The sequence below is a fragment of the Syngnathus floridae genome, chromosome 11 (assembly GCF_059516105.1).
Source record: "Syngnathus floridae isolate MCC-2025c chromosome 11, RoL_Sflo_1.0, whole genome shotgun sequence".
NCBI classification, from domain to species: Eukaryota; Metazoa; Chordata; class Actinopteri; order Syngnathiformes; family Syngnathidae; genus Syngnathus; species Syngnathus floridae.
This window is the reverse complement of record NC_142423.1, coordinates 2,880,534-2,907,500: the sequence shown is the minus strand read 5'-3', so window position 1 is coordinate 2,907,500 and position 26,967 is coordinate 2,880,534. Positions and strand designations below refer to the sequence as shown.

General features: G+C 45.3%; 1 protein-coding gene, 2 long non-coding RNA genes and 1 other non-coding gene across 21 annotated transcripts in view; 2 read left to right on the top strand and 2 right to left on the bottom strand.

Moving 5' to 3' along the window:
• LOC148390313 (uncharacterized) overlaps positions 1-26,967 on the top strand; it is a 139,312-nt gene that overhangs the window by 99,502 nt on the left and 12,843 nt on the right. The window lies entirely within an intron of this gene.
• The window catches only part of ptprt (protein tyrosine phosphatase receptor type T), a 109,301-nt gene that overhangs the window by 78,999 nt on the left and 3,335 nt on the right, over positions 1-26,967 (bottom strand). For 16 of the 17 annotated variants that reach the window (XM_088390571.1, XM_088390555.1, XM_088390557.1 and 13 more), the window contains exons 2-7: positions 20,110-20,208; positions 6,614-6,774; positions 6,442-6,552; positions 5,776-5,857; positions 5,356-5,471; positions 3,373-3,547 (exon numbers count right to left, since the gene is read on the bottom strand). In XM_088390571.1, coding sequence (XP_088246697.1) covers positions 3,373-3,547; positions 5,356-5,471; positions 5,776-5,857; positions 6,442-6,552; positions 6,614-6,774; positions 20,110-20,208 — 744 coding nt within the window. The remainder of the gene's footprint in view (positions 1-3,372; positions 3,548-5,355; positions 5,472-5,775; positions 5,858-6,441; positions 6,553-6,613; positions 6,775-20,109; positions 20,209-26,967) is intronic. The other variant, XM_088390567.1, reaches the window with a different exon arrangement.
• Positions 7,441-7,539, bottom strand: LOC148390317 (signal recognition particle RNA). Its single transcript, XR_015861513.1, has one exon.
• On the top strand, positions 15,143-25,763 carry LOC148390316 (uncharacterized). 2 transcript variants are annotated; one of them, XR_015861419.1, is made up of 2 exons: positions 15,143-15,525; positions 23,592-25,763. It is a non-coding gene; the product is annotated as an uncharacterized LOC148390316 (long non-coding RNA). The 2 variants fall into 2 exon arrangements; XR_015861418.1 differs by having other exon boundaries at positions 23,589-25,763.

Sequence of the window (26,967 nt, the reverse complement as noted above, 5' to 3'; positions counted from 1 at the left end):
AGTGGAGAGAACAAGTATTTGATACACTGCTGATTTTTCAGGTTTTCCCACTTGCAAAGCATGTAGAAGTCTGTAATTTCTATCATAGGTACTCTTCAACTGTGAGTGATGGAATCTAAAACAAAATCCAGAAAATCACATTGTATGATTTTTAAATAATTAATTTCCATTTTACTGCATGAAATAAGTATTTGATACATCAGAAAAACGGAACTTAATATTTGGTGCAGAAACCTTTATTTGCAATTACATTCATGATTCAGAGGCAAAATGGGAGACGGTCATGTGGTCTGATGAGACAAAAATTGGTTTTTAAACTTAAAAAGTTTAAACTTTTTGGTTTAAACTCCACTCGTCGTGTTTGGAGGAAGAAGAATGATGAGTACAACCCCAAGATCACCATCCCAACTGTGAAGCATGGCGGTGGAAACATTCTTTGGGGATGCTTTTCTGCAAAGGGAACAGGGCGACTGCACCCGTATTCAGGAAGGATGGATGGGGCCATGTATCGTGAGATCTTGGCCAACAACCGCCGTCACTCAGTCAGAGCATTGAAGATGGGTCGCGGCTGGGTCTTCCAGCATAACAATGACCCAAAACACACAGCCAGGGCAACTAAGGAGTGGCTCCGTAGAAAACATCTCAAGGTCCTGGAGTGGCCTAGCCAGTCTCCAGACCTGAATCCAATAGAGAATCTTTGGAGGGAGCTGAAAGTCCGTGTGGCCCAGCGACAGCCCCAAAACCTAAAGGCTCTGGAGGAGATCTATATGGAGGAGTGGGCCAAAATCCCTGCTGCAGTGTGTGCAAACCTGGTCAAGAGCTACAAGGAACTGATCTCTGTAATTGCAAACAAAGGTTTCTGCACCAAATATTAAGTTCTGCTTTTCTGATGTATCAAATACTTATTTCATGCAATAAAATGGAATTTAATTATTTAAAAATCATACAATGTGAATTTCTGAATTTTTGTTTTAGATTCCATTACTCACAGTTGAAGAGTACCGTATTTTCCGCACTATTAGGCGCACTTAAAACCTTACAATTTACTCAAAAAACCACAGTGCACTTTATACTGGCAGAGCGCCTTATATATGAACCAATTGATGAATTTGTTGATCCATACTGGTTGTACACAGCACTCTGCCAAAATGTTTCAATACGTTTTAGCACAACTAGTAAATTACAAGGTCGCATCGCTTCCCAGCATTACGGCAACCGTGGTCAGGGGGCGTCACTGAATAGCTGTTGTACCCGCGAGGCTGTTTCGTTTCAAAATAGGCTGTTCCGTTAAAGTTTTCGAGTACCTTTACAGATCAATATCCAACGGAATCATAAATAAGTACCACCAATGTGTTAAATCAGGGTGTTTTCACACTTGGTCCCTTTCAGCCCTCTAAACGAACTCAGATCGATGACTCAGCATTTTTTGTGCATATGTGAACACGCCAACCGTACTCAGACCCCTTTAAAACGAACCGTACTGAGACCACCTCAGGAGGTGGTCTCAGTACGGTTCGCTAAAAAGTCAACGGTACGGTTCACCTAATCTGTGCATTGTGAACACAAAGCGCACTGGGTTCACTTCGCCTTTTTGCACTGTATTGTAACCTCCTTGGCTTGCCGTAGATTGGTCACGTGACCTCAGGCGCAAAAACAGAAAGAGAACTCGGTCCTCTTTGAAATACACTCACAATGTGAACACAAAAAGAACTGAGTTTGTTTCCTCTTGGTCCACTTTTTGGTCCACTTAAAGAGGCCTGACTTTGGTTCCTTTAAAAGGGTCCAGGTGTGAAAACACCCTTAAAGAGGCCTGACTTTGGTTCTTTTAAAAGGGTCCAGGTGTGAAAACACCCTCAGTATTTAGTCGGTTCCGATCACTTTTATGGGAGAGAGTTTGAGAAACGTGATTGTTTACAGGGGGCCGCCATGACACTTTGCTGAGGCTCATGGGAGTCTGCGAGCTGAGGCTCATGGGAGTTTGCGGGTGGCTAATGCTATAATGATAGCTGCTATACGCACGAGGCTATTTCCTTTCAAAATAGGCTGCTCCGTTAATGTTTCGAGTAAATTTATGGATCGATATGGAAAGGAAACATAAGTAAGCAGTACCAATGAGTTAGATCAAACTTTAGTCGGTTCTGATCACTTTTATAGGAGATAGTTTGAGAAACGCGATTGTTTACAGAGGGCTCATTGGTTATTGGCTAGTGGATGTATACCGCAACCTTAGTCAACCTCAGTTTGATGCAGTATAGCTTCTATTTTATGCGCCTTTTAATCCGGTGCACCCTATATATGAAATAATTTCCAAAATAAAAAATTCAATGATAATCCAGTGCGCCTTATGGAGCGAAAAATACGGTACCTATGATAGAAATTGCAGACATGCTTTGCAAGTGGGAAAACCTGAAAAATCAGCAGTGTATCAAATACTTGTTCTCCCCACTGTATGTTCTACGTCTCGGATTTTCACCTATGGCGGGTGGGCGTGGAACCAATTAACGATAAACGAGGGATTACTGTACTTCAAACTCGATCACCTGGAAATGGTCCAACAGACCCTCGGACGGACACAGAGACTTTTGGACGCACCATCGGGCCAATTTCATGCTGCCAAGTCAAACTTCTTTTGGGGGCTGAATTAGAGGCAAACTGTTTGCGGGCGACTTGCTTGCTCAGGTAGGGCGGCAGAAAACGACTGCATTGCACCTCATGCTTTGGAACCAGAGTCTCGTTGCCTTTTGTGGACATGCCGAGCACAACGATTGATGTGAAAAAGTCGCAAGGGCTCAGGTCCCAAAGCCAGCTGGTGGGACGTCAGCGTTTTTAAAAACAATGTTGCTCCTGACAGCACGTTAAGCCAAAACAAAACTGAGGAACAGGGTCGAAATTGAACAGTAAGTCAGCCATTTTGGCTTGCCGCTGCCATTCCGGGCCGCCCTCGCCGTTCGGAAGATGAACAAATAACAACTAATAAATTATAAAATAGACAAATAGATCATAACAACGTGGTCTGACGTTTTTCTGGAAAGCGACATTTTGCACATCTTCACCAATTGGCGGTGCCTTTAGGGGCACAGTATCGTGCAAAATCGAGAGGAGTATGGCAACTACTTGCGTCGTGAACGCTGCGGAGTAGGATGGCCGTCTTCCATTTTGACACACACCACTGGCTAGAGCTTAATTTTAGATGAGACTGTGGTCACCAAGAGAAAAACAGAAGCCTTCTGCCAAATGGCCATTGTGACCATCTTGACCAAAATTCAATGCAACACAATTTTGGCGGAGAACGAAGGTCCTTTTGATCTTTGGGGTGTTTTGCGAGCGGCTATGTTGGGATACACGTTTGAAATGTTGGACAAGGGCCGTTACCTTTGACGATGAGGTCGGCGTAGTTGGAGACTCCAGAGCCGCCGTCGGTGCGGATCACACAGCGGTAGTGGGCTTTGCCGAGCTGCGAGGTGTCACCCACGCCGACGCTAGAGGAGAAGCGGCGGTGGTTGACCACCCGTGTCACCATGGGAGCCGTGTCCTTGCCGTTCCACTGCTGCAAGAGAGCCAGCGTTAGCCAGTGTTAGCCAGTGTTAGCCAGTGTTAGCCAGTGTTAGCCAGTGTTAGCCAGTGTTAGCCAGTGTTAGCCAGTGTTAGCCAGTGTTAGCCAGTGTTAGCCAGTGTTAGCCAGTGTTAGCCGGTTAGCCGACGTTAGTCAGCGTTACCGGTGACGCAAAACATTCTCCAAATAGTTTTTTCTTCAAAAAGTCGGCGCCGCTTTCCAGGCACTGTGCCGTCCGTCACCCTTTCGCACCAAATGCTTCGTATTTTTGTGCAGTGCAGCCTCGGTTTTCGACCACAATCCGTTTCAGAAGGCTGTTCGAATCATGTTTTCCCATTACAAATAATGGAATACAAATGTAATCCGTTACAAGCAAAATAAAAACACCTTTTTAAAGCATTTTTTCATTTGCGCATTTTTGTCCGATCGCACAACTGCAGCGCACCGCCGAACGCGCAACCGTAGCGCGTCGCCGACCGTGCAACTGCACCGCGCTGGCCACATTATTGTGACAAAGCCGTCGCTGAAATTCAGAAAATATTTTTAAAGTCCTGATGTCCTTTCCAAAATTTAAGTGGACATCAATGCGCAGGGAGCTTAATTTTGTCCGATCGCGCAAATGCAGCGCGCCGCCGACCGCGCAACTGCATCGCGCTGGTCGCATTATTGTAACAGAGCGGTCGCTAAAATTTAGAAACTATTTTTAAAGTCCTAATGGACTTACCAAAATTTAAGTGGATATCAGTGCGCAGGGAGCTTAATTTGGTCTGATAGGGCAACCGCAGCGCGCCGGGCGCTCACTGTCGCATTGCTTTAGGAGCGTCTTTGTGTTTTAGGATGGCTTTACTGCTGCCACTTGCTTCCTTTGGAGGCATGATTAGAGTTGATGCAATCCTCAGAGTAACGAGAACGTAATAACGAACGGAGTCAGTTGGCATGCGGGTCCTCTCGGCTCATCTCGCGAGGTTCGACAACCGAATTTCGTCCGACATCCGAAGCAAAAAAATCTCGAATTTTTTGTTCGAATACCGATTTGTTCGAGAACCGGGACGTTCGAAAACCGAGGCTCCACTGTATTTGTATTTTATTCATTGTGCTTTGTCATTTTTTCGTCGTAACTTTGCTGCACTTCTTTTTCAGGCTTAAGAGTGATGCGCTCCTAAGTGATGCGCTGCCTTCGTCCATGCATCTTTCTCGGGCTTTTGTGGCAGACACGCTGGACGTGCTGCGCCTGCAGCCTACTACTGTGAGCTTTTTTTTTCAGCTTTTGTGTGGACCACTGATGGGCCACTTGTGTGAACTTTACCTTTAAACCTTTCAAAGTGCATTATAAATCAAATCTAGTATTATTATTCTTAAAGCGCTATCAGATCTTGTCCGTTTGCAGACCCCCACCCCAGCCCGCCTCCATGGCGGATGTCATCAGCGGCACACTTTGCACGCACACGGTTGGAGACGTCGGCACAAAGTGTTTCATCGGCTCCGCTGTTCCAGCCGAGACCTCCGAGCGCACCGCGCGAAATATTCTCTGCAATTAGCATGGATGAATAGCGCGCAGATTCGCTCGAGTGCTCTTTGCTCTTTCCAATGTACTGACTGTGGAGTGTTGCAGCCGAGCGCTTTGTTTACTTGCAGCTTTGGTTCTTGACATTCGATCGTTTTTTTCTGAGCCCACAGCTCGCCTCGCTCTTTGGCTGCCTTCGTGTGCCGCGCTTTCCTTTTTTTCTTCGCCTCCCGACTAAATCAGCAGCACGTTTGTGGACGACGACAAACTACGAGAGCGTAGACATAGAGATACCCACCTGCAGCCAGAGTTTGTCGCGCTGAGACCACTTGCCCCCCGCCGTACACTGGAAGGAAGCGTTTTGACCCACGTTGACTTCCACATTCTGAAGGCGCAGGAAGTGAGGCGCTTGCCCTGAACAAAAGCGCACAAACAAAATTGGCCAGCGTCAGCCAGCGACACCGGAAGTTACTCGAGACGTGTACGAAAAGACGATCGTCGTGCGACTACGGCGATATCACATGACATTAAATTGTAGACGGAGCACATAGGAAAGGACATTGGAGGTGAACGGTCTTTAACTGAGATAGAGCACACGGCGTGCATATCAAACGTTCAATATGCTGAAGGAGGATGTCGGTATGCTAAAGCCGAGAAGTAAGATGAGAGTTCCCGGCAGAGCTCAAACACGGTGCAACATTTTTGGTGTCTCACTTACGGCAGGGATGAGCCAGAACTCGGACGTCATCGACGGCGATGACTCCCGGGTGGCCCCGGACGGAAACGGCTTCAAATATCACCTGGAGAGGAAGAGGACGAACGCAGATGAGAGGAAGGCGCACGTGCGCACGCACGCTTCCTGGTGATTTCCGTGACAGCAAATGTGCGTACATGCGTGCAAGTAAATCTGAGATGGCCATTTCTCCTGCTTGTCAATGGACTTTGAGAGGCGTGCGCCGTCCAACTCAAAGCAAGCGGCCTGGTAGACGGCGGCTTGGCAGACGATGGCTTGGCAAGCGGCGGCTTGGCGGACGGCGACATGGCAGACGGCCGGCGAGCCTTCGCGAGGCCGACGGCAGACGATTCTTGTGCAATACGGGCGCATTTATAAGCTAGACTGTGTCGCGGTCTTTGCTTTTCAGTTTTGGCTTTGATTCCAGGACAATGTGTACATGACTCGAGACAAAGAGCCAAAGTTTGGACTAGATTCAGCTATCGCTGCATCGGACCGGGACTGGCCTAATGCTCGGCATCCTTCAGTGTCAGCCGAAGCATGGCACTGCACGGCGTGGCTTTCTTTCAAGCGCTCTTTGTCACAGGGCTTCATTTGTCAACGAGTCAAACATGGCAACCTTTTTGTGAAGGTCGCAAGCGCCTGTGTCACCTGGTAGGAGTTGGGCCAGAAGGTGGAGATGGCGAGCTCGGCCTTGAGCCATCCATCGGTGACAGTGTCGCTGATGTTCCACACGGGGTTGCTCTGAGCGCCGCCGTAGACCTGAACAAACCGTTTGAGCGACTTGACAACTCCACGAGGCCTTCCCTTCACCTGAGGCGACCTGGATGTAGACGTTGAGGGCGCCGGGGCTGGCGCCGTCACGGCCCGATATGGAGTAGAGGAAATCGATGCAGTGGGTGTCGTTTTCCTCCAGCATGGGCATGTGGAGACGAGCACGCTGACCCGATGCCCGGCCCGACGCGTTCACCGCCATTGCGCCACCTGACACAAGGGCACCGAGGCAGACAAAAACATGCTTCAAATTTGTTTAAAAGTACAACATCAAGCAGAAATGTTGCAGCGTTCAACTTGATGACAGTAGGAGAAAGTGTGACAGAGCAAATTTGCAATGCAAGAAGAACATTTTCCTTGTCTGGAATTGTCAGGGTCATGGTCTTGCCGGTGCACCCCTCCTTAGACGACCTGGTGGTCCCGAGCTCCCTCAGGAGCACCATATCGATACCGAGCTTAGTGCGGACACCCGATCGACATAGTCCGATGCAGCTCTCTAAATTTCGGAGTTGGCAATTATATCCAATTGCATAAATGTGAAGGGAAAGAATATTGTTTTTTCTGCATTTATTTGTTTTCTGCATTTATCTTATTGTAAAAAGGTGATCTCCGCAGACCCAACCTAAGTACGGAAGGTGAGCAAAGTCTGGTAATAGTGCCTGATCCTGGTGCCAAGATCCAGGGTTGACACGAAAGCTAGCAGAAGCCAATTTCCAAGACACCAACCCGAAGCTCAGGGTGTTGACTCTGAGGAGATCCAAAAACATGAGCATTAGAGAGTCATTTGGTGAGTACTTTAATCGAGCTGTGGCCTGCGCAAAGTCTGCCATGTGTTTTTGAACTGAGGAAGCCTGTAAGGTCTTCTAAACATAGTTTCATAGGGAGTTAGCCCTGCTCCGTTTCCGACCTGGGCCGGTGCACCCCTCCTTAGACGACCTGGTGGTCCCGAGCTCCCTCAGGAGCACCATATCGATACCGAGCTTAGTGCGGACACCCGTTCGACATAATCCGATGCAGCTCTCTAAATTTCGGAGTTGGCAATTCGAATGGCACCTACAGTGTCCCAAAGCCAATTTAATTCACAGAACAGTGGTTAAATGTCTCCTTTCCTCTACTCTCACAAAACCACTGTTCACATAAATGAGAGCTCAAACGAGATCACTCTCAGTCAAACCATTCACACACTCACACACAATGCGCATTCTTAACGTCTCACAGGCAAGCAGGGGAGCCCGCCCTCCCGTGGATTTTAACAAACTCTTTAACCTTCCTATTGTGCAAGAAAAACTTATCTTTACCTTATTCTCAAAGTAATATAAAACCTATCTTTTCATGGAGAAAGAAGCCAAACCAGCTAAACAAGGGTTAAGGAAAACCCACCACAGATGGCAGCAGAAAACTAACACATTAGGAAGGTTAGTGAGGAGGCCCCACGACACCTCAGCGGGATTTAACTGCTCCAACTACCTGTACGTCTTTACTTCTTTAGAAAACAGAGGAGTCTGCCCTCCTATGGAATTTAACTGACGTTTACGTCAGGGGACTCCAGCATCCCATACAGAATTTAACTGTTTCTAAATGCAGGGCAGGCAGCTGCCACATAAAGAAAGCTTCCGCTTGCTGTCGAGTACGTTTCAAGGTGTTTTACGAGCCTGGTCTGCTCTGTGGAACGCCGCCACGAGCCAGCGCCAGATTTACACGCTACTCAAGTCGCGCCACATCCTCAATCACCGTGGGGTGGCTGCGCGTCAAGCCTTTGAAATGAAAGAGCCATTAAGAATTCAAAGAAATGTCGGCAAAAACAATACCATGAAGGAATTTGAAAACTTTTGAAAAATGGCCAAAAAGTCTCAAGGATCTGAAGCGCCACCAAACTGTCAACTTACAATTTGATCCTCAAAGAATGAAATACGTCAGAGAGTGTTGAGGGGCAAATTGTGCAAGAACAGTTTGGTGCTGCTATAGACCCATGCCTCCAAATGAACAGAAAGTCGACCATTTTGTTTTAAGGCAGTCGGTTTGTGGTACTCCCACTCTCCCAGATGCTTGCTGATGACAAAACGGAGCAAGCAGCCACCTGCTGCTTCCCCCAACCCAAAGACCACAAAGACAGAGACTTTTTTCTGGATGTGATTGTTTGAAGGAAGCAGGTCAAACTCCGCGAAGTTTAGCAGCAGTGTTTTTTTCTAACTTGAGCGGCAAGTGAGCGCCACCTTATTCTTCTTTTTCATCTTCTTCACATTCTTGTTCTGCTCGAGAGTTGTAAAAGGTATCTCTTTAGCACCCGCAGGACTTGACGGTGGCAAGATTTTGACTTTGTGCTGCCACTTGTGACGCCAGCGCGGCACATGGATAATTTATGCGTCTCAATGCCGGCTGTCAGCAGACGAAAGAGAAAAGACAAAGGGGGGAGAAAAAAAAAATCTTCAGCTGCCTGACGCAACCAAATCCAACATTTAAGAAAAACCAAAAGAGCAGCGACCGTCAAAACCCTGAAGAAGAAAAAACGCATCAGGAAAGAAAACAAAAAAAAAGAACAGAAAAGCAAAATCAAAGGAAAGACATCCGACAAGATGAGATCATTTGCATCAGCTTGAATGAAAGGATGCCAACGCTAGCTGCTAACTATGGTGCCCATCGCTGATGTCCACAAAACGAGTCTTGTCTCGGACAGTTAAAAAATTTGTGTGTGTTTGTGTTCAATGATTGTCTTGTCTTTGATGTTCCTCCAAAATTGCATTTTGGTGTCCTTGACATTTCCAATTGGAAAGCAATTGTCAAACGGTCACGTTCATATCTGAAAATCAAGCTGGCAACTGAGAATCGATTTGGATGTTTCAAAAACAAAATGTCTTTTGGGTTTCTTGACAAACTTAACTGTCTTTGTTGTCAAAAATTTATTATGTCAATTGACAATCGAGGTCTGGAATGTTTTTCATTTGCTAATGAGTGTCGAGTTCATTGCCGACTCAAAATTGTCTTTGATGTTTCAAAACATAACCGTGACTTGATGGGTTGATTGACGTTAGATTGACAACTCTGGAAAAAATGTTTCTTGGGTCATTGTGTTGCTGAATTGTTTTAAAACTTTAAAAAAGGCATAGTTGTAGTCAACACAAGCTGGACTTGGATGAATGCCCGTGATGTCTTTGATGTTTGTCAAAAGCCGTACGTTGGCTAGGTTGCCTCGAATGTTGGCAAAGGCAGAAAAATGACTTTTGGGATGATCCGGCCGCCATCAAAGGCTGGACGCAGGCTCGGGATGGCGTAATGAGGACCCGCGCTGCGTCCCCATCTGCAAATGGAGGAGGAGGGCCAACAAAAGAAGCATGAAATGGAGACGGGTAAATAAAGCGCCAGAGTTATCTGGGGCCCGTGGGGAGCCATTACTCCAGCCCCGGTCGGCTTTTCTACGCCGGCTGCTTCTTAACGAGGCTCGCCCTGACAGATGCTCGGCCACTGCTTCTTGCTTTGCTTTTTTGGACCCGTCTGAGATAAATACAGTGAGCCAAGGTACTGTTGCATTTTGTTCAAGATGTCCGTCGTTGAGCAAGGAAAACAAAGATGTGGAGTAATAGTTGGTTCTTTATTTGCAAGATCTTGGGTTGTTTTACAGCAGTCAGTACACAATGCACTTCAGCAGATGAAACAACCCAAGATCTTGCAAATAAAGAACCAAGTATTACTACACATCTTTGTTTTCCTTGCTCAACGACGGGCATCTTGAACAAAATGCAACAATAGGTGACCCCGACGTGATGTCCAGTTGATCGGTTTTAAGACTTCCGAGGGGGAGAGCTTTTTCTGCGGTCTGGAGGCCTGGGGCCCCACCTTTAGAAGGTAAGAAGGCTTTTTCCTTCATAATATGTGGCCTCCACACCGTAGAGGATTTGTCTTTCCCGACCCAAAATTTGATACTTTAATGATTTATGTGGAGGTGGTTGTTTCTTTATGGTTTTCTTTTTTATTGTGTTAAAACTTCCGAAGTGGAATCCGTTTTTTTTTTTTTCTATTGTGTTAAAACTTCCGAGATGGAATCCGGGGTTTTCTTTTTTATTGTGTTAAAACTTCCGAGGTGGAATCCGGGGTTTTCATTTTTATTGTGTTAAAACGTCCGAGGTGGAATCCGGGGTTTTATTTTTTATTGTGTTAAAACTTCCGAGGTGGAATCCGGGGTTTTCTTTTCCTTTGTGTTAAAACTTCTGAGGTGGAATCCAGGGTTTTCTTTTATGCTTCATTTGTGAGTGTTTTTGTGCTGTTGTGCTCGTTTATTGTCTTTATTGTGGGGGCTGGTGATAGGGCCCTGTTGGCTCTGTTGCTATAAAGCAGATATAGGGCGTTGGCCCTTGACTGTCTGGTTGTAATATTGTTGAAGTTGTCTATACATAATTGTTACTGTTGTTGTTATTACTGTTATATATTATTAATAGTGCTAATTCAGATTAATTATGACAATGGAAGGTGAATTTGATCGCGGGAAAAGATTGGTTTGATTTGTAAGCACTCCCATTGGCAGATAAGAGTGTGAGAGCTCAACTGAGTGCTGCTGTTGCGATTCAAGTGGAAAATTTTCCGCCAAAGAGCGCGATGAAAAACGAAAAGAAATGACTGGTTGGATAAAGAACTTTCAAAGATCTGGACACTTCCCTACTGATGATTACAAAACATTGTTACAAAAAACTGAAGCAAAATTGGTTATCAGATTGGAAGAATTGACTGCTGTTCTTATGTGTTTAAGCGTGATGTCTGTGAAATTTTAATGTTAGTCTGTTGTCGTCCTCGTGTGTGTTTGAGCGCGCGTGTGAAGAAGTTGGGGATCCCCATGTGTGTGTTTATTTGAATGAGTGATTGGAGGTAGGCAGAACAGCATGGCCCCAATGGAGGGAAGTTGGTCTACGGTTTGAGCAGGGGAGACCGATGAGTGTGCATGCGCTCCATCCGGGGGGTGTGGCCGCGGGGCGGGGCCTGGTCTCTGCGCGCGGTCGTATGCTGTGCGCACGCAGGTGGGGGCCGACGGCATGATTGCTACAGGGGTGGCCAACCTGTGACGTATCGATGTTGCAATGCCGGGCCCTCCCTCGTTCAGGTGGGGCTGGGGCTGCGCGCAGGGCGGAGTGTGCCCGCTCCGGGGGCTGTATGGGGGTGGTGACGAGTGAGACTGAGACAGGATAATGGAAGAATGAATGATGACGGGCAAAGAATTCATACACGACATTGATTATTGAAACAGCCACCCAGAGAAATGAACGTTTAACTGCTTGCCAACAGGTGTGAAAGAAGCATGCTTGGACTAATCATTGTAATTGTGGGCCTAACGAACGCCCTCATGATATATACTGTATATGTATTTTTTTATAATGCGGTATAGTCATAATTTCCTAAAGAAGGTTGGATAGGCTTTTGCAACAATAATTTATGAGAGGAAGGGAGGAATCAGATAAGAGCTCCAACTCTGGCTGGGAGTTCAAGGAATATTCTGGAGCTAGACAATGAGCTGAGCTGGAGCAAGGGGGGGTCTACTCGTGAATTGCAGCACAAATCCAATTGATCTATCATATTGCATATGATATCTGGCAATATTAGGCAGTCAAGAATTAAAAATAACAAAGTAAGACTACATTTGGAACACAGACGCAAGATGAGTTAATTGAATAGAAAATCGTCAGCTAAAATGTAGCTTGAGAACAGAATGAGTTTGCAGGACTTACAGTATGCAAAAGAGATCAATGTCACTAGGTGAATTTGATAAACAAAAGTTACTCGGGAATGAATGGCAACGAAATTTGTAGACACTCTTATGAGTTTGGTGTCCCAGTCTGTCTCTCCCAGAGCCCTGGAACTTGATCCCAAAACTCCACCTGCAGCCTTGACCTTGGCTTTGAGCATTGCAAGAACAAAGAAGGACTGTTTTTGTGCTTGGGGGTAGGCAAGCACTATTTTCCGGAGGAAAAACATCATCCTCGGAGATGAGTACAGCTATTGAGAGGTGGAGTAACTCACAAGATGAAAATGGACATTTTGGAAAATTGACTCAACCAAGAGTATTGGACAGGTTGGCTCTGAGACAATGACTAAAGCAGAACTTGAGACAATGAGGTTGACGAAATGGGGTCGAAATACAAAATGTCCTGCCTAGATACAAAAACAGAAGTATATTCACATATTAAATCAATAAAAGAAACATTTTAAGCATATAATTATACCTACACACCAAATCGATAAAGAAGACATAACTAGACATTTTTGATAGGTGGTAATGACAAAGGTTTTTATAACTTTATGATCTGAAATGTATTTCTGTGCACTTTGAAATAACAAATGTTTTTTGATACATTGCCTGAATAGCTCAATGACTCTTAAGGAACTGTGTAATGCATGCCTGATGATTTTCTGAATCACGGACACTGCCAAAGTTGTTTAAAAATGTTCAGTACTTGATTATATTTTATGTTTTGATTAATGCTAGATGCCAGTTTTGGATTACTACTGAACGTTCTGGACAGAGGGAAATGTTTTGCCTAACAATGAAAAGATATGTGTCAAAAGATAGTGTCAAAAGAACAAAAAAAACAAATGCATGGTAAGTGGTGAGTAAGAACTTTGCATAGTCAGGGACCATTAACAAATTGATGATGTCACAGCCAAAAGTTTACATAATTCCGTACAAAATGAAAAAATTGAAAGAATGATGAATGCGCGGTGTGCGACAGTGGGCGAAGTGGATGTATGTGCAAGAATGGTTTACAGGAAGGACACTTGGAGATAAAACCGGTAGAGGTGCCAGAGGAAGAGCGGCAGGAGGAAAACAACCAAGAACCCGGCCAAAGGCGATCGCCAAGGCCAAAAGACGGGTTGGAAAACAACAGCCCCCACACAGACCGAATCGCCCATAATCAGCACCCACCCCCACAGAACCAGCTCTCACCGAACCAGCACCCACTCCCATGGAATCAAGCTCTTCTAAGAACTTTCCACACCCCCTGACTCATCACCCATCAAACTCGGCCCACACTGGCATGTGCAACTGAATATAAGCTGACGAAAGAACCTTGAACGTCGCCTTTTCTGAATGGAGACTGTCTGCTCTTGAGCATTGTTGCATGAAAGGCACAGCGCTGTATTGTACTTTCCTGAAAACAGAGCTTTCTTAACAAGAATTGTGATTGAACTCAACCAACCTGTGTAAGTCTAAATTTTTTTTCAGTGTCTTAGCCTTTTCCTAAAACTGAAGAAATAAAACGAGCACACAGTGAGTAAATTGGATAACAGGTGATTGGCTATGGCTTTTGCCGTGAGGCGCGGATAGCGCGCTTCCCAAATTGTGGACCAAATCCAACAAGGTGCTGCGAAAGACACGTGAAACATGAAGTGTCCAACAACCGAACTAGACTCCTTGCTGAGGCGTTACCAAACTTGGTGGGGCTTGGGTCAAAGTGGATGGAAGCTTGCTTGGCACTTAGTTTGCAGAACTGAGGAGTTTTGATAATATGGGAATAATGTGTAGAATAGATTTGGATAATACATATATACTAAAATGGTAGGAAACAAGCAGTGGGATCAGATATTTTGGCTTGTCAAACTTAAGGAGTTGAAATTTAGTCATGTAAATTTTTAAAATTGGGCATAGGACATTTGGACCCAATTGAATTCAGTCAAAAGGGGGCTAGGTTGCTCAATGTACCTAATCAATACAATAGTTATTAGTTAATTACACCTCAGTGGAAATTATGTTGTCAGAGAGTTGTGTCCATTAAAAGGAGAGTTAAAAGGGCCGTAAGAACTTTTGACCTTTAAATTAATTATGCATAAAAGGCGACAGTTAACAAAATAACGAAGTAAAACATCAGACAAAGTAAAGAGCCAGAGGAATTAGTCTGATTATTCTTTCCTAGCTTTTTGATGATGTCAAGTGGCATGGTGGTACAAAATGGTGTAAAATTGGGTCTCAAATTTGGCCCAGGCACATTGGCTATCCCAAAACATGGAGTAGTTCCAAAATTTCATCAGGAGATGGTGTTAAAGTTGACATAGGGGTGACCTGATGGAAACTAGCAAATCTAATAAATTAAATTGTGAGCAATTGGGAGGACACGACCTGTTCAAACACGTAGCAACGCACAATTTTGGAATATGAGTTATGCCATAATTTTAAGATGTAACAGCTTGAGCAATATCAATATATATGTTTAAGTTAGAAGAACCCATTATTATGGTTAAGTATGATTATGTGTTAAGACTGATCTTTACTAGACAAGATATATGTTATTAATGTTGCAATGTCCAACCTGTATTTAACATTGGTGTTCCATTCATACCTGAATGTATTAAGTTGAGAGGAGACATCAAGGGCTAATAGTGAAAGAATGAGCAAAACAGGAAACAGCTGCATCCGGTGGCGGAGTACAGTCATGCGCAGTGGTTGCTGCTTTAAGCAAGGTTGCCAAGACAACCAGTGGTTTCCGGCTGGCCTGGACAGGGATCAGCTAAGGAACATTCTCGAAGCTTCTAGAAACTTCCAGAAAGGCCACCTCACGTGCCGGTGAGGTAATTCCGATGAGGTAATGCCAGAAGCCTATAAATATTTTGTCCTGACACAGAGCGGGGCGGTTTTTCCTAGTCAGGGCGATGGCCGTGACGCTGCCCGGTGTGAAGAACGCCGTTTAGACAAAGATGGATTTTTCATTCTTTTTGAGATTGAACCAAAATCTACTAAGATGAATTTCCAGAGTCTTCAAATTGGACTTTGTCAAATTTTAAGCTTCGAGGAAGGCAGAGGAGACAGCCGCTTCGGGCAGAAAGGGGAAGGCGCCAATGTTACGGCGTTGGCTAAGCTCCTCGTGGCCAGACCTTTCCTCTTTTTTAAACAGAATTTGGATTTTGAAACAAAGGAGAGCCGATCACTCGACTTGTTCAACCAAATAGGATTTTAGACCTTTTGTCTTCTCTTTTGTTCTGAGACGGGTGAGTGTTGTTTTTTCGACTTGTAATTCTTTTTCTTGCTTATTCATTAAATTTCTTCTTAATTCTTAATTTGGTTATCGATTATTTCATATGAACTATGTTGAGCATGGTTTTGTATGCAGCAAATAGAACTTTAAAATTTCTTTATTTCCCTATCATGGTCATTCTTTAAATATGTTCAATTATTTTTAAAGTGAAGACAGCTTTAATCCTTAACATCAGGAATTGTCAGATCTGGTTCGAAGTAGTTATTTTGAGCTCAGTTAGGGCAAGTGCGCTCTAGTAAATCAACGAATCCCTTCGGTCTTACCAAAGACAGATAAATTCATCCGAACGATAACAAATGCTTCAAATCAAAAATGGGGATGGAGCCGCTGGTAAAAAGGGCGCGGTCATCTTGATTCCAGGCTTCAAGTGGTTACTCTGCACCGGTTTCAGAGTGATTTTAAAGGGATTGGTGTCCTAAAAAGAATAAAGAATAAAGAGGCGGTAAGAGTCGGAGGAATCTTTTCCCGCCGCGACCTGGAAACTCTCGTCTCCCTATGAGGGCTGTGTTACAGCAGCGGGGTCGAAGGGGAGTTTAACCCTTTAAACAGAGGGTCGGGTCACTTATGGTCGATAAGTGCGGATTTGTCAATGAAAATAATTGATTAGGATAAAATTATTTTGAAGGCATCTGATGCTGCATGCATAACACAGACCCATACTTAGCCTCTCGAGTAGAAATATTTATTGATAATTTTATTGAAACTTGGATTTATGTATTTACGAAAGATTTAACTGGCGAGACTGTTCAAACGGGTAGAATTATTTTTAGGATTCAATGTTTGAAAGACAGGCCAGGCCACTTAGGCCACTCAGGCCAGGAGCATGTGAGGAGGGAAAGACGATTGGTTTATATCAATTAACACCCGCCCCCACAGTTCGTATCAACCACACTGAGCGCGTGTGGAGGAAGGGCTGTGTTATGTATGTCAGGTGCCGGCTGCTGTGGTGTTTGTAGGTAGTGAGTGGTGCAAGTGACTACCGTAATTTCCGGACTATAAGTCGCGGTTTTTTTTCATAGTTTCGGTGGGGGGGCGACTTATACACAGAGCGACTTATGTGGGTTTTTTTCACAAATTTTTACTTGATCATTAAGACATCACTTACAAGTATAGTTGACCACTTCCCATGTTATTTTTAGTATAGTTGATCACTTCACATGCTTTTATATCTTTATCTTGAACATATTCAAAACATAAAAAATAGAGAAAACATCAAATAAAGCAATTAACACTTTAAAGCACCATATCCAAGTCCACTGTCTGCTGTACACTTGCTCCATTTTTGCTCCTCTTATATTGATTATTATTATTTATTATTATTTGTTTATTTATCATTTATTCAACACTCTTATTTATTCGTTTGTGCCTTCTTGGGTTTTTTTGTGTTGCTTGTATGCATATGTGTACTATCTCACCGAGGGATAGTGGGAACGTAATTTCAATCTCTTTGTGTGTCTTAGTATATGAAAAAAAATCGACGATAAAGCAGACTTTGACTTTGATAAAGCAACCAAAAAAAATTATATTTTCAGACGAAACTAGATGAGGGCGCTCTAAATTTCACCGTTGGCCGTGACTCATCAACTGGGTGGGCTTAAGAAAAATGGCACCAAAAAGAAACTCATATTTTGCAGGTTACAAACTTCAAGTTGTAAAATATGCAGCTGAAAACAGTAATCGAGCAGTGGAAAGAAAGTTTGGAGAACCGTGATGTACCAATGGATTACTATTTCAAGTGACGTCAGTAGCGCGGCGCGGCGGTTGTTTACATACAAACGTGCCCACATAAGGACTACCGGCATCATTAGCGGTGATCATTTCTAAGTGACACGGAGGACAAAGAGTTTGAAGGAATTAAGGATTTGGAGTGACATAGAAGGTTTGAAAAACTATTATGGCTTTTACGCACGCCCGGTCCTACTCTACTGAGTCGGGGGCCGGCGCTCGGCCGAGTGGCTGTCCGCGAACGGTGCGCGGGGCTCGGACATGGCCATTACGCACGCCCGGTCTGTCTGGAAGTCCACGCCGCCACACGGTTGGAAGTTTGTTTTGTTTAATAAAGAGCCGTTTACCAAACCCACGTCTATCCTTGTACTTTGTTAACGCTACAATATAGTTATATAGTAGATCTGTAGAATAAAGACGAGGCTGACGTCAGGGCGCATGCGCGGCGATGTTGACAAAGGACGAGGAATTTGATCGATGGATTTAATGGAATTAAAGTGCACGGTTTGATAATATTATTGGCTTGTATTATAGTTATTTGAAATATAGTTTATCTATCGTTATATGAGCCTGTGGAATATTTTGAAGTGCAAGCGCCCTCAGCCGTGCGCACCCATTGTTGACAAAGAACGATCGATGGATTTAATGAATTGGAGTGACACCGATGGTTTTGTAAACATGTTATTCATGTAATAGTTGTCCTTAATCACTCTATATGTTACGTCAGGCCCGTTCTCAGCTCTTTGTTTGTGTTTGTCACGTTAGCATACCTATCGTTTAGCCTGTTGTTGCTATTTAATGAATTGGAGTGACACCGATGGTTTTATAAACATGTTAATTCATGTAACAGTTGTCCTTGATCACTCTATATGTTACCTCAGGCCCGTTCTCAGCTCTTTGTTTGAGTTTGTCACGTTAGCATACCTATCGTTTAGCCTGTTGTTGCTATTTAATGAATTGGAGTGACACTGATGGTTTTATAAACATGTTATTCATGTAATAGTTGTCCTTAATCACTTTATATGTTACGTCAGGCCCGTTCTCAGCTCTTTGTTTGTGTTTGTCACGTTAGCATACCTATCGTTTAGCCTGTTGTTGCTATCGTTTAGCCTGTTGTTGCTCGTTCATGACTGTTTTTGGTGTGGGATTTTGTCGAATAAATTGCCCCCAAAATGCGACTTATACTCCGGAGCGACTTACATATGTTTTTTTCACTTTTTGGGGCATTTTATGGCTGGTGCGACTTATACTCCGGAGCGACTTATAATCCGGAAAATACGGTATAATGGACTTCGAATGTGGTAAAAAGAAGAGGAAAGGCGGTGCAGAGAGGGAGAGGGGCGAAAAAAGATAGGCGCTGGAGGAGGACGCGGCCAAATGGAGAAAAGTTACAGATTTATTTAAACCCCCCACACACACACACGGTGCCATTAAAAACTGTGTATGCCCGCGCGTGTATGCATGCCAGTTTGCATGTGCTGTGTGCATATGTCCCGCTGCCAAGTAATAAGGCTGTCCTTCTGTTGATTTATTTTTAGATTTAGTTCTAGTTGGTTTTGTAAGTTGAACAGTCATTTGTTATTCTTTCTTACATGCACATTCCTCTAAACCAGTGGTTCTTAACCTTGCTGCACCAAGCCCCACCAGTTTCATATGTGCATTCACCGAACCCCTCTTTAGCAAAAAAAAAAAAAATTCAAGACACAGATGTTTTTTACTGGTGCACAAAATGAGCCGTACATGATCATCACCTTGTTCAAAGAACAAAACCAACACAATACATGAACTCACAACAAATTACATACCTGCAAATAAGTGTGCCTTTTCCAGACCAGTTTAGATATGCATTATCACGAATTTACACGATAAATCAGGTGTGTTCGGACATCTGCAGTGGAGGCTCTGCCAAACCCCTGAGACCAACTCACCCAGCTTAAGAACTCCTGCTCTAAACTTTGTAACTGGCCCTGGCTAAATTAATATTAAAATATATGTCTATGTTTGGCGGCTCGGTAGTGCACTGGTTAGCACGACCGCCTCACAGTTAGGAGGGTGCGGGTTCGATTCCACCTCCCGCCCTCCCTGCGTGGAGTTTGCATGTTCTCCCCAGGCCTGCGTGGGTTTTCTACGGGCACTCCGGTTTCCTCCCATATCCCAAAAACATGCTTGGTAGGCCAATTGAGCACTCCAAATTGTCCCTAGGTGTGAGTGCAAGTGCGAATGGTTGTTCATCTCTGTGTGCCCTGCGATTGGCTGACAACTAGTTCAGGATGTCCCCCACCTACTGCCCGATGACAGCACGCCCGCAACCCCTGTGGGGACAAGCGGTACAGAAAATGGATGGATGGATGCATGGATGGATTTCTATGTTTCCTATGCAAAGGTGGAAATATTGCCAGTTTTGGTGCTTCAGACAGTAGGCCCAGTATTAGCTCAGAGCAGCTGACACAGCTGAGTCTTGGAAATGTCCAGGACTAAAAATATCCAGGGTGAGTATTGTGACTATTATGCTTATATTGGAGTGCATATTTGTTTTGAATCAGTCAAAAACATACTATTGTGTGTGCATGTATGTCCGCACAAATGCATTTTGCTTGTGCCCATGCAATTAAGTGTGGGTGTGAACATGCATGTGTGGGCAAGGCCAGGGTGGCCTGGTTACATAACTGACTCCTGGCCTGAAAAAAACTCCCAGTTCGGCCCTGCAGACAGGTGACGTCTGCAATGTCGCCCCTCTTGGATGATGACGCCAAACAGTTGTGTGAGAGAGGCCTTGGCAAAGGAGCTTTTGTGGCAAAGCAGCTGGGCGTACCTGCGCGGGCGCTGTGGTCCTGCTCCCACGTGAAGCCGCTGGTCCCCAGCGACACGCTGTAGCCGCAGCCGCTGTACGAGTCCGAGAAGGTGCAACCGCCTGCCGGGCACAAAAGCAACGTACGGGTCACAACGACAAAAGGCGCGCACACGCTCGGATGGCGAAGCGATTGCAAGTGGGGCTTTTCAAAAGAAAATGAAGACGGAGCACGCAACAGCAGCGGCGAGTGCTGTTTTTGCTTTGCGCCCTTCAAATTAACATTTCAAACTGGAGCAATGGGGTAAATTAACACTTTCCAATTCAGGCTTGGAACCAGCTCTCAGTTTTCAAATCCAGTCCGTGTTTTAAATCGCTCCGCAAACACAGCTAGGTTGGTCTTTCAAACTTGCACTTGGTTCGAGTTCAAAACAAGCTCAAGGGGCTTTCGAGCCTTGCTTCCATTTTGCATCCTAAATGGTTTTCAGGATAGGGTCAGGCGAGCTTTTGGCTTTCAAGCCACAACTCCAGGTTGGCTTGCGCTTGTGCCTGCAGCGCTCATTTGCGCCGGCAAAGTGCCAACACGACGACGGGGCTTCATTCCGCTACTTTCGTGCCGCACTTTCCGCCACATTAGCGTTCGCCGCAAGCAAAAGCCACAGCCCCCTTCTTGGCTGCCTCCCGCTCCCACGCGCGCTGTGCTAATTAGCCGTATGCTCTGACACACAGCGTTTAATTTGCACGGATTTATTTGTGGAATCAATTAGCGGCGGCCAGCTTCTTTACGCTTTGTCACCGGCGGCGCTTGTCGCATGGACGCTCGGCGAGGCTTTGTTTGAGTGGCCCTCGTACGTTAAGGCCGTTTTCCAATGACGCTTGCCTAGTGGCGTTCGGAGCTCTCCTTTTCAAAATTTTACAGTATTTTGTAAATTCCAACCCCCACTTCATGTATAAAGCTACGGTTAGGGTTTCAAGCAATGATTCAAGTTTCCTAATGAAACGAGGGAAGTGGCTTTGCGAGCTATACGAGGGCTTTCGAATGAATTAGCTTTGCAAGCGAGGCTGAGGACAGAAACCCAGATGACGGGTTCAAACATCGGTAAGGGAGTGGAGTTATGGGTCCAAGCTTCTGGGTATAAAGGTAGAGGTTTTCAGACGGGTTAGGGGTAGGCTTTGGAAAAAGGCTCTGAAGCTGGCGGCAGCAGGATTTCGAATCAGGGCCAGGCTTTTCACTTGGGTTTAAGTTGTGTTTTGAAATGCCGAACTCAAGGTATGGTTTCAAATATGCAGCAATTTAGAATTTCAAACAACGCTTTGAGCTACAATTAGGGTTTGGTGAGTTGCACTGGTTTTACATTCAGCTTTCAAGATAGGACTAGAGCAGGGGTGTCAAACTCATTTTTTTCCCGGGCCGCATTGTAGTCATAGCTTCTTTCGGAGGGCCATTATGTCAACCCAAATAAATGTATGAGTACCTTGTATTATATACAGTAAAAGCTACAAAACAAACAGACAAATAACTCATTTTTAAATCAGATGAGTAAAAACTGGTCAAATATTTTTTTAAAAAAAGAGATATTATTAAAAGTGAAGACAATTTGCAATTCTAGTAATGACACATGAATTTGATGTACAATTTGTCTTCGCGGGCCACATAAAATGATGTGGCAGGCTGTATCTGGGCCCCAGGCCTTGAGTTTGACACCTGTGAGAGAGTTTCAAACAAGGGCAAGGAAGGGCTTGCCTTTAGGCTTCCAAAGCGGGTTCACATTCGAGCTTCCGATCCTAATTCGGAATGGGTCTGTCTTCCAAATTGGGAATAGGGTTTCCCCAGCCGCTCTGCTCAAAACAAGATGCGGCTTGATGCTGCCTCAAAGTGGTCGCAACGAATTGGGCGATGCGTCGTCGCCGCCACCCTCATCCCCTGAGCAAGCAAACAAATCAAAGTTGGGTGCAGCAAACAATAGCACCATCAAAATTTCATACGGAGCAGCTGAGCTGGAGCACACTCGCGCTTTTAAATAACGCGGGGCCGCTCCTGCAGGGAGGGCCCTTGCCACGGCGCAGTCAAGACATTGTCCGTCAGTGAGCAGATGCCGCCTACTTGACGAAGGCGCACGGGGTCACCATGACGCTGTCTAAGTGAGCGCTAACGAGAGTCTTTAGAGGGCCCGGCTGCCGGCGGGCGTCCCGTCCCGTCCCTTCACGTCTCGTCCCGGCCGCTCAATGCCAAATCGTCGGCTTTGCTTTTGCGACTCGCTGCTCATGTCGCCACGCGTTAGTGCGAGTTTATGAGAAGGCCGCCAATAGCTGCGCAGCCGCCTCGGGGTGGCAGCGTTCATCCTGAGCACTATGGAATGCGCGTGCTCGCATGCCAGCCAGCCAGTCAGCCAGTAAGCCAGCTCGTTTGCCTGAGTGACTTCCAAACGAACTCTGACGTCCAACAATTCGGAAGATTCCAAACAAACCTTGAAAGCCACCCCTGGCGACAGAATATTAGCAAGTGCCTAAATGGACCAAAGGGCAAGCCAAACTTGTGGGAATTGTATTCCAAATGAAGGTGAGAAATGCTGCGAAAATACACCCAACATGAACTAACGTGCCCCGAGAACATTGCCCCCCCCCAAAAAAAAGTCACGTGGCCTACATGCCAATGTTTTCCTCATCGCATCCCAGCTGCTTTTAGATTAAACACACACCTCATCACACTCGCCCCGAGAGGGCCTGTGTGCGTGCGTGCGTGCGTGCGTGCGTGCGTGCGTGCGTGCGTGCGTGCGTGCGTGCGTGCGTGCGTGCGTGCGTGCGTGCGTGCACGGCAAGGACAGTCCTGACCACCGGCGTCTTTTGGAGTGTTTTTTTTATGTTGATACTTTCAGACGGGTGAATGCACCTTTCATCGCTGAACACGTTTACCTCTCTGTGTGCGTGTGTTGGCACGCTTGCTGCGGGCTAACCCTTTGGTGACCTCGGAGCCAAACAGCCGCCCTCCCACGTCTGCTTTGATCACGCAAAATGTCAAGTGGCTGCACTTTTTCTTTTGGTAGCACAAGGTTGGGCCGCTACACGATGCGGACACTCGATGCTACGGCCGAGTAAGAACACTCCCATGTCATCTCCCGTAGCCCTCCGCCTAATCGAGAGAGAGAGAGAGAGAGAGAGAGAGAGAGAGAGAGAGAGAGAGAGAGAGAGAGAGAGAGAGAGAGAGAGAGAGAGAGAGAGACGGGAGGAAACCTACGTGGCAGCCATGTTAGAAGGGTCAAAGTTCCCGTCAAAGAAAGTGGAAATTGCGTCTTGACTAATCTTGTCCAAGCTATCAATATGGGACATTGGGGGGTGCCAAACAATCTTGACCTGAGAAAAAAACTTTTTCCCCATACCCTTCCGATCCAGAGCAGCGCACATGCATAGGCGGCTCGATGTGCCAGCAAGTTTGCTATCAGGCATCCTCCTTTCCTTCCACACTTGACACAAGGATGTCTTTTGCCTTGCCTTCTTTTTCTCAGCAGCTGCGCGGCGGACCGAGCAAGAGCCGGGGGGCGGCAGGGAGGCTCATTGATTGACAGGCGGTCTCCGGCGAGGTGCCGTTCGGCGTAACACGCAGGCCTGCCCGTCATCTCCTCGACAGACTCGGACAGCTGGCCTCGAAACCTCGACTCGTAAAAGCCTGAGATTACGTTGACTTGCTTCTGTTTGTCTTAGCGCGCAAGCTAGACAACGTTAAGGGCGCTTCAGTCAACATGAAAGGAAAAGCTCCCTTTGTTTGGCTCTTGCTATGGCTGTTTTGGACGACGGGCCTAATCCAGGTTGAAAAAGCAAAGCTGACTTTAAAGTCTAAAGGTGTTTGATAGGCAAGGCCTCGTTTTAATTTGGGATTTGGATGATTTGAAACCTTGATCCAAGCTTTAAAGGACACCCCAGGGGCTTAGTTGAAGGCCTGAGCCCGTCACAAAAGCCAGACCCAAACACTGATCGAGCTTTTACCACCTTAATTCCCTGTCTAGAAAGACGGCCCTTTGTTTAAAACCCTAACCCAACCTTGAAAACCTAGTCTGACATTGTCAACCTTGAACCGCAACTGCGACTGCAAACCTTGACCTAAAACAAGAAGCCAGGCTTGAAAACCACATTTCATTCCAAAACCCTACTTTCAAATCCGCTTGCCTTGGCTTTGTTGGGGACTCAAACCTATCATATGGGGCCACATTTTCCAGGATGGCACCATGAAACCGATTCTGCAAACTGAATCAATCACTGAAAACTCAATTTTAAACATTATGGGTTTTTTTGTAACTCTTACTCAAGTTTGAAACCATGATCCTTGCTGAGAGATTTTTATAACTCCTCCTCTTCACCCAGATGGCTCCCCATCTGGGTGAAGAGGAGGAGTTAAATGACTCAGGACTAAATATTCCGCTCGTGCGCGTCGGCCGGCGTCCGTGGAAAAACGAGCTGGCGTATTCGTGCAGCTGTTTTCACCCTCATTAGTTACTTAGCAGCCAAGCGTGCTAACGTGCTAACGAGGGTGCCCGCCTGCGCTCTGTCTGTTTACGCTTCGTTTGGTATGTAAACGACTTAGGAGTGTCCGAGGAAATCAAATCCTGGTTAGAGCATACTAACATACTGACGGGCACGACTGTATTGCATTGGGTCTGTTTTCGCTTCATTTTCCATCAAAACGAGTCAAGTGTCTGAAGGAATGGGGTCAAAATACAAAAAGTCCTGCCTAGCTACAAAAACAGATGTGCTCAAACCTCATTGAATAAAGTACATAAGCAGACAAGTATATTCACATATTAAATCAATGAAAAAAACATTTTAAGCATATAATTATACCTACACACCAAATCAATAAAGAAGACAAAACTAGACATTTTTGATAAGTGGTAATGAGAAAGGTTTTTATAAACTTTATGATCTGATATATATTTCTGAGCACTTTGAAATAACAAATGTCTTTTGATATATTGCCTAAATAGCTTAATGACCCTTAAGGAACGGTGTAATGCATGCCTGATGTTTTTCTCGAAATCATGGACACGGCCAGAGTCGTCTTGACCGTTCAGTACTTGATTGTATCTTATGTTTTGACTAATGCTAGACGCCAGTTTTTGATTACTACTGAACGCTCTGCACAGAGGGAAATATTTTGCCTAACAAAGAAAAGATACGGTTGGAAGCATGATTGAACTAAGAATAAGCAAAGACATGAAGTATCAAAAGAACAGCAATAGATTAATGATGTCACAGCCAAAAGCTAACATAATTTCGTACAAAATGACAAAATTGAAAGAATGAGGTACGACAGTGTATGTCCAAGATTGGAGAAGAATGTTCACAGGAAGCTCACGTGGAGATAAAACCAGCAGGTGCCAGAGGGAGCCAGCCAAGGACTCGGCCAAAGATGATCGCCAGGGCCGAAAGACGAGATGGAAGACAACAGCCCCCACACACACCGAATCGCCCATAACCAGCACCCACTCCCATGGCGAACTTGCCCCACGCCAAAGACTCATCACCCATCAATCTCGGCCCACAATGTGCAACTGAATATAAGCTGATCAAAGAACTTTGAACATTGCATTTTCTGAATGGAGACTTTTTGCTCTTGAAGGGCCCAGCGCTGTATTGTACTTTCGTGAAAACAGAGCTTTCTGAACAAGAATTGTGATTGAACTCAACCAACCTGTGCAAGTCTAATTTCTGCTTCAGTGTCTTAGCATTTTCCTAAATCTGAAGAAATCAAATGAGCACGCAGTGAGTAAATTGGATAACAGGTGATTGGCAATGGCTTTTGCTGTGAGGCGCAGATAACGCGCTCCCTAAATTGTGGACAAAATCCAACATGTCTCTGTGAAAACTTCCACATTAGCGCATGCTAACACCATTAGCATACAATCGTTTGTTGCCGACGTCCTATCTCAAAACAAATGTGTTCAGTTTGTCCACATGCTCCACATTTGTTTTTACATTTTTTATCCAAATTTGTGGTCATTTGGGGCAGCATTTGTTTGAACTTTCTCAGGAGCTCATCTGTGTTAAAGGGCATCTGTGAACCAAAATGGCCAACTTCCTAGTTCAGTTTTTGTGCATGGCTCCTCGAGATCTGTGCACGCACTTCGGGTTGCGATGAATAGGTTTTGCAAATTTTGTGCCTATCGGTGAGACAAGCATGCACACACGCACACACATACACGAAGCCTCCACAAGGAGCCGTGTGCAACGGTGGCATTAACTTACTCCACAATATTTGCCTCATCCAATTAACTCACTCGTTTGTGTGTGTGTGTGTGTGTGTGTGTGTGTGTGTGTGTGTGTGTGTGTGTGTGTGTGTGTGTGTGTGTGTGTGTGTGTGTGCGTGTGTGTGTGTGTGTGCGTGTGTGCGTGTGTGTGCGTGTTTTAAGCAAAGGTTAATAGTACCTCAAGAGGGTTAGACAATAAGCCTTGTTACCTTCCCACGAGTGCCTCCACGGTCACATGCACACGCACACACGCACACACTGGAGTGTGCGATTGGCAGCACAGCGGGCCACTTCATTAGCATCCAAGGCTAACGTTGGCGCGAACGCTGCCAAACAGTCACCAGTGTCATTGTTCTTTCTCCCTTCCTTCTGCCTTCCTATTTTCCTACCTTCTTTCTTTTCTCCCTTCCTTGCATTTTTCCTTTCTTTGGCCATGGATTTCGCGTCGACGACTACAATGCACTTTACGTACGTTCATGCTGATACTAAACTAATACAATTTTGATTGGCTTTGTGACTTGTAAGTTTTGGGAGATACGGGTCATCATTAGTCCAAATGTTTGCCCTGACTCGTAAGCGCAAACTTGAGATACGCACGCTTGATGGTGCCAGCTTACTCAAGTCTCGATAATAAGCAAACGTT